Source organism: Sinocyclocheilus grahami, unplaced genomic scaffold (assembly GCF_001515645.1).
Source record: "Sinocyclocheilus grahami isolate Dianchi unplaced genomic scaffold, SAMN03320097.WGS_v1.1 scaffold242.1, whole genome shotgun sequence".
In the NCBI taxonomy this organism is placed as follows: Eukaryota; Metazoa; Chordata; class Actinopteri; order Cypriniformes; family Cyprinidae; genus Sinocyclocheilus; species Sinocyclocheilus grahami.
In genome coordinates this window covers 26,085-33,833 of record NW_015505421.1, presented here as the reverse complement: position 1 = coordinate 33,833, position 7,749 = coordinate 26,085, and the positions used below count along the sequence as shown (strand labels likewise).

General features: G+C 41.1%; 1 protein-coding gene across 1 annotated transcript in view; it reads right to left on the bottom strand.

Moving 5' to 3' along the window:
• Nucleotides 1-7,749, bottom strand: part of LOC107598003 (integrin alpha-8-like) — a 55,645-nt gene that overhangs the window by 29,125 nt on the left and 18,771 nt on the right. Inside the window, exon 9 of the mRNA XM_016289243.1 lies at nucleotides 5,215-5,307. Within this exon, the coding sequence (XP_016144729.1) occupies nucleotides 5,215-5,307 (93 nt within the window). The remainder of the gene's footprint in view (nucleotides 1-5,214; nucleotides 5,308-7,749) is intronic.

Genomic DNA, 7,749 nt, shown 5'->3' with positions numbered 1-7,749 from the left:
AAAAAACTATATTATTGTGAGATATATATATATATATATATATATATATATATATATATATATATATATATATAAATAAATCTATATAAAAATGTAATTTGTTTCTGTAATGGCAAAGCTGAATTTTCAGTAGCCATTACTCTAGTATTGAGTGTCACATGATTCCAATATGCTGATTTGGTTCACAAGAAATATTTCTTATCTTATAAACTTTGAAAAAACTTGTTCTGCTTAACATTTTTGCGAAAGATAATTCAAAAGAATAGCATTTATTAGAAAAAAATATTTTGTAATATTTTAAATGGCTTTACTGTGACTTTTACTCCTTCTTCTACTTCCTTTCCAAAGCTTCTACTTCATAGAACAGGGTCAGTACCAAACTTTGCTGTTCCTCATACAGGAACCGTATGTGATGCTCGTACTGCTTGAGGAGGTGTGACTAACATGTTTTGTGCACATTGGACTTGTGATGCCCTATTTGTGATGAATGAGCCGCACCCACATGGTTATGACTTCCATTTTATGGGCTATGAAAGGCTAGTTTGGAAAGTTTTGAAAAAGAAGAAAACAGAAAAGAAGGAAAAAAAACATATTGCATTTGATCACAGGCTACACGTTGATTCCATGTGTGGTACAATTATTTTGTGACACTAGTGACGACGATGTGTGAGTGTGAGCTTATGACATGTTTCTCATTTTGCTTGTTGCATGTGAGTTGGGGGATCTGTGGCCTTGTCACCCTCCTCCGCTGGTGCCATGATAATTTAGCTCATGATGAAGCCTGTCACCATGACTACATCCCCTTTTTCCAAATCTGGAACATGTTAACAGGTCACAGAGCCAAACAACTCTCTTTCTCTTCTTTTGTGTTCCACAGAAGAAACAAAGTCACACAGGTTTGAACTATGCCTTTAATGACTGTTTCCAAACAGGTTTACCAAATAAACTACCACTGCTTCTGCCCTACCACTATCTGGCATTATTTAGGCAAAATAATAAATTGCAATGCTAATCATGCTAATATTCTAAGCATCCTTAACATCAACAAATGAGAATGGGTTCATCTGTCACTTGGTTTATATTGTTGTGCTCTCGTCTGTAATGTTAGTTTATCAGTGTCCGTGGAGGCGTAAAGAGAAGCACACAACAAAGATAATCCGTTGAAGGAACTTTACTTAGTAAAGCATAACTTTACAACAGTGGGGTTTATGCTCTTGCCCAGTGCTGATGGGTTTGACCACAACCATCCGCACTGGAGCCTGCAAGCATACTGACGCTAAACATAAACAACCAGTGAGCTAGTCCCCGTGTAATGACGTAACAGCATCTAATTGGACAATACAGAACTCATTATTAGTATATATAAAATAACTGCAACTCAGCTTATATTTAATGAACACTATAACAATATTTCAGCGCCACTGTGCTGCACAGCCCAGCCCACACTGGAAACTTATTGGTCCAAAATCCTGCACCTCATGTATATTAAATAACATCTAGGGTTACGCATGTAACCATGGTTCCCAGAGGGAACGAGATGCTGAGTCCTCTAGCGGACACTATGGGGACTGCCGCCAACAGGACCGGTGTCTGAAGCACGTGTGAAACAACTCCAATCCCATTGGTCCACTTACCCAGTGACGTCACAGGCGGGCCCCCGGAAATATAAGAGGGTGCCTGCCGAACACGTCACCAACTTGGTTGTCTGAAGGAGACGTGAAAACAAGCCCTAGGCAGTCTCTCGTTCTCTCCTGGGGAACCATGGTTACATGTGTAACCTGAGACATTCCCCTTCTAGGGAAGTCACGCTGCATCCACTAGCGGAATGCCCAGTCAGCCATGCCGCATGCCTGTTCACCTGGTGGGAGAGAACCAAGGGAAGCAACAGACATACACCGAACCTTCCCTCAGAAAGGGGGAAAGCAACTGACGCCTGGGGCCACTAACATAACTCGGAAAAATGGGGAACCCAGCCAATCAGGAGGGACATCCCATTAACCAAGCTAAGAACACCGCTATCGTTAGAAGGCTGTGTTACAATGAGCCAAAGCAACATGCAGGGCCCAGGGGGACCACTCACTTAAAAACCCCTTAGGGGGGCAGCCCACCCCTACTACCTGACTAGGCTTAAGACCATCTATTTAAAACCCTAACAGGGGAGACGGCTAGAAAGAGGCTCAGGTCTGGTCCTTTGACCTTTTGTCTACTTGAAAAACCCTGATAAGGAGGGCAGCCCGACCACTGTGAGTATTTGAAAAAAAGCTTACATCACAAGGGAGAGACTGGACCTTCAGTCAGTGGTTCACCAACAAGCGAAACACATAAGAGCAACATTAGTCGGGGGTGTGGGTGGGGGTGCATCAAGAAGTGTTAGAAGCTAAGTGCGGTTTAGAACCAGAACGCTTCCTCTTAGTGCTCGCCTGCCTTTGTGCCTGACTCCTAGAGGGAGGAGGGGCTCGAGTGGCCACATTACTCTTTGATCCTGCCTATGATCCTCAGACTGAGATGGACCAGCCCCCTCAGAGGTTTTAGAGGATGACTTGGGACGGCGGGGAATGAGCCTCCTGAAGGCAGCGGACTGCACCATCGCCTCCCTGAACTTCTTAACCACCGCTTCAGCGGAGCTGCCGAAAATCCTTTTCTGCAAGCTCGACCTGTGAACCCCGCGATCTGAGTCTTTGCCATGCCTCCAGAGGGACCCGAACCACGAGACGCAGATGCTTGTCTCTCATCCCTCGAGAAGAGTGACAAACACGAACGGAGCTTTCTCATTGTAAATTCTCACAATGAGCGCATTCAGAGTCCTCGAGCCCCAAATGTGTGTGCTCCTCACCAAGACACATAAAGTATAGATTGAGTGTGTCCTCGGGTGTCAGAAACCTCAGACACAGAGGCACACACTTTCTAATACGTTTACTTGCTTTGGTTTCTTTATAACGCTATCACACGCACTGTCAAACAAACAGCTCCTGAAGACAACAAAAGTTGGTGACGTGTTCCGAAGGTGCCCTCTTATACTTCCGGGCACACGCCTGTGATGTCATGGGCTACGTGGGCCAATGGGATTGGAGTTGTTTCACACGTGCTTCAGACACTGGTCCGGCTGGTGGCAGTCCCCATATGGCACTTTTCCACTCTATGGTACGGCTCGGCTCAGTTTGCGTTTCCACTGCAGTTTAGTACCGCTTTAGAGTGGGCGGGATTATAGACATGTCGTTAGAGTTGCACCGTCTTTACTGCCGCAACCTCCTGAAATATTTTTCATTCCGTGTCGTCCCATCAAGCTCTCTCTGGAACTGCTCCTCGGCTATCAATGAGAGGAACGTATGTACTTTCTCAACAATCCACGAAACAGCCATTATTTTGTTGTTTAAAAAAAGGTGTGCTCGTTCGAAAGTGTTGCGTTCGTTCCAAAAAAGTTGCATTCGATCCTCGCTGGCTGTGCTGATTTAATCTAGTGGTCCAGGCGGGCCCTATGAATGGTTTTGACAGAAGAAAATACTGTAACATCAAAAAATGACACATTTCTCTTTTTGGCTCTCTTTGAATTTACAAGCTCTATTCCAAACCCACAATCCACTGCTATGACAGGCCAACTGGACATATAAAAACATAGAGCTCTGAGTATCCAGCTAACTGTCTCCACACATACTGACTAATACCATTTTAAAGCCGCAGGTTCATATTGTATGCCCATCTACAGGTAATATTTTTGCCTATTCAGTTGTGATGCTCTGATTTATATTTTATGAGCAACATCTTTTGACCTGCTGTAGTAAATGCAGTCATAAACCTCTCTGCCCTGCCTCTGCTCTCAATGAGCTGGCACAGCTCGAGCCAAAGCATTTACCAGCTATGCATCAAATTACAGACGAATTACATTTCAATTGCTTTAACAAGCATTGCAACCCAAACAAACAGAAGAGGAGAGGAGTAAACTGGTTAATAAAGATGCAGGTATGTGTGTCAAATACACTGTAAAAACGAATGTTCAGAAACATAAGAGAGTAAATAATATAGTAAATAATACTTTTACGTTTATATACACTCTTAAAATAGTTTTTTTTTATTATTGGCATCTGTACTTCCATGAAGACACTTTAACATCCATGGAAACTTTTCATTGTACAAAAGGTTCTTTATAGTTGAAAAAGGTTCTTTAGATCAGTGTTTCCCAACCGGGGTGCTGCGGCTGCCGAAAATTAGTTCGCTGCTCAGGATTCACTTTCACTTTTGAATAGAATCTTTTGCAACATTATACATGTCTTTACAGTTACTTTGGATCTATTTCATTGCTGAATAAAAGTATTAATTGCATTAATTTCTTAAAAAAAAAACATTCTGACCCCAAACCTTTGAACGCATTTATGCACTCATCTCTTGTTTCATTATTGAAAAAACCTTCTAATTCAACTGAATATCCTTCAGTTTCAGCATCCTATTTTGGTTGAACAGGATCAAGAGATGTGTGTGTGTGATGCATGTGCAGGTGTCTCATACAGGACCTGAAGTCTCAGCAAACTGACAGTGCTACTAAATATCTGCCTATTAAAGGGCAAACCGATATGCTGTCTTACCCTTTTCTCACCCCTCTAAAATCCTCCTCCCTCTGTCTTGCTCATTTATGTTAATGCACTGAAGGATTCAAGCTCTCACTGAAAGCTAAGACCCAAAACATATGCAAGAACGCAATAATACAAACTCTACACAAGTATATAAACAAAAGCCCAATTTTATGTGTTGACAAATACATCAGAATCCAATTCATAATGCAACAAAGCAAGTATTGCATTTTCAGAGTTGCCACAAGTTTTTTTTTTCTCTTTTATGTCAATTTCTGTCATGGTGGCTGTATAAGGGTAATTGCTTGAAATGAAGATTGCTGAGCAAGTTAGTAACGTTTAGACTAATAGTTAGTCTGTTGACAGGTTTGCTATCTGAATGATAACATATCTGGTTTAATGGCACAGACATTTGAAGGAAACTCTATTGCTCCCTCGAGTACTGAGGTTTGTTATCGTCACTGTAATGCAAGAAAGCACATTATACACCATATGTCCATAACATAAGTATGTACCACACAATTGCAAAGCATTGGCCAACAATTCATTGTCATCGTACTACTATTGAGTACTGTATGTTTCATTAATTCATTTTCGAATCAAACTTGCATATTACATCATATCAATAGAGTTTGTGCGACATGGCTCTTACGTTTGTGTCAGTCACCATTGGGTTTCCCAGGTCACAAACCACAACTCTGGTATCATTCTCTGTCCTGTGCTCACAGTTCAGCCGCTGAAGATCCTGAGACAGAGAGAAAAAAGCCTTAAGTTCTTCATTATTTAATGTATAATAACTGCTGTGTTGAACAACATGCTGAATGTCTAAGGAACACAAACAGAAGCATAATGCACCTTCAGAACTTAAAATTTTTTTTTTGAATAATTATTTTAAATATTAAATAAATGTATTATATTAAAACAGTAGTTAAATCTTAAAAAATGTAATTGCATGTTATTGTGTATCTGCATACAAATAAAAAATTGTACCATTAGACTAACAAATCTTATAATCATATACATTACTTCTAAACTGTAAAAATAAATAAATAAAGTAAAATAAAACAAAAATAATAAAATCGGTGCATGACATCACTGAAAACAAAACTGGGCAATAATAAACCCGGTCAATAACTAACAAAAGACAATAAAAACAGGTCTCTGGAGAGTCAAGGGAGGGTCGGAGTATAGGAAACAAGAGAGAGAAAGTACATGATGAATTATCTGATAGTAATCAAATCATACATCACTGAGGCCCTCCCCCTGTCATCTCGTCAACCCCCTACATCAGTCTCTCTTTTCCTCCATCTCCCTCCTCTGGCAACCACTTCCTCTCACCAAAACAGTGTCAAACTGTAACCAGTCTGTTCCCAAAAGAGCAGCTAATGTAGTTGTGCGAATTGCATTAACCCTTTAAAACCGAACGTGTCGGCGGATGGACACAAGGGAGGTCTCCATGTGCACAACTATCCACACAGTGTACAGCGGGGAGACTGTGCTAAGGTGGCAGACGACAGAGGATGGGCGAAAAGAGAAGGTCCCTGTTCCCAGGCCAACAGCAGTTCAGCAGTACAATAAGTATATGGGAGGAGTTGACACCTCTGACCAGATGCTCGGAACAAATTCTGTGCACCGTAAAACACGGAAGTGGTACATGACAATTTTCCAGCACTTCCTAGACATTGCAGTGACCAACAGCTTCATTTTACACAAAGAGCTGTGTGCCATCCACCATGACAAGTGCATGACACGGCAAAACTTTCAGGAGCTGCTAGCTGCTCAGCTCACAGGTGTTCCCCTGGATGGCAGCCCGAGAGAGAGATGTGATCATCTGCCTGTTCCTGTGAGTAACACTCAAAACCTTTCAGAGAGGGCCAGCATGGGTCGGCGTCGTTGCATACGATGCAAAAGGAGCACCCCATGGAAGTGCCAGGAATGTGATGTGGGACTATGTTTGCAGTTAGACAGGAACTGCTTCAGAGAGCACCACATTTAAATGACTGGATTGAAGGATCCAAAAACGCCTGGAGAACTGGGGTAAAACAAATGTCTCCTGAGTGAAAACTGTGCAATCTAGTGTCCCAAAAAGACTTGTATATATGTATTATAGTTCCTTTTTCAAGACTGAGGCATTAGATTCTTTCGTTCATGAGTTTTCAGATTTTTTCTAAATAAAAAGCAGTTAAATTTCTTCCCGTTTTTTAATTTTTTGTCTATTTCAATTCTATTTACTAACTCACCACACACAATAATGTACAATAACTGTAATTTCCTGAAAGCCAATCATTTTCTGAAAAAAAATGACACCTTACACTTGAAGATACCACATTGTGTTAAAATTTTATACTCAAAAAAACGAAATGAGTGAAAACGGCCTATTTTAGCTTTAGGTTCTAAAGGGTTAAGAGCCACTCTCAAACACGTGCTGCAATTACCAGCTATACACTGAATTCTGTTAAAATCATAACTGACAGACATAGAGCAATCAGATCTTTTGTGGTCAGTGCCAGAGAGCACCAGCGTCTCATGCGGGAAGAGGCAGAGATGCACGAACGGGATGATGGAATGACAGCAGAAGATATGAATGAAGATAAGTGAATGCAGGACTGTATGAAATGAAATAAACAGTCCGTTAGATCTTAGCAATGCATTACTGAGAACACCTAGACATGACGCATGTTTTAGGCTATGTTTAATAAGAAACCTTACCCATAATTAGATCAACATTCACTGCATTCCTGCCTCATTACTACATCAAAGACACTGCAGCGCTCATGTTTGTGTTTTTAACTCTGGGTCAGAATGGATTACAGATTTAGCATTTTACCATGATGGATTTAAAGCTATTTAGTAAATATGATATTTCACAAGACCTGAGCTCAGATAGATAGATAGATAGATAGATAGATAGATAGATAGATAGATAGATAGATAGACCTATATTGCATCTAACATTCATATTAAACATGTAAATTATTTATACACTGTAATGAGCAAATGAGCAAAATGCATGAGCTGTTTTCTGGAAGATGAGAATACAGCGAGTGAGTAATAATCTAAACACAGCAATGAGAGAATGAGAGAGTAGGGTTGTGACGGTGAGGATATATTCCCATTGGTTAATCTACGTGTTACAACACCTGTATCACTGTTGGGAGGGGGGGGGGGGGGGGGGGGGGGGTGTGAG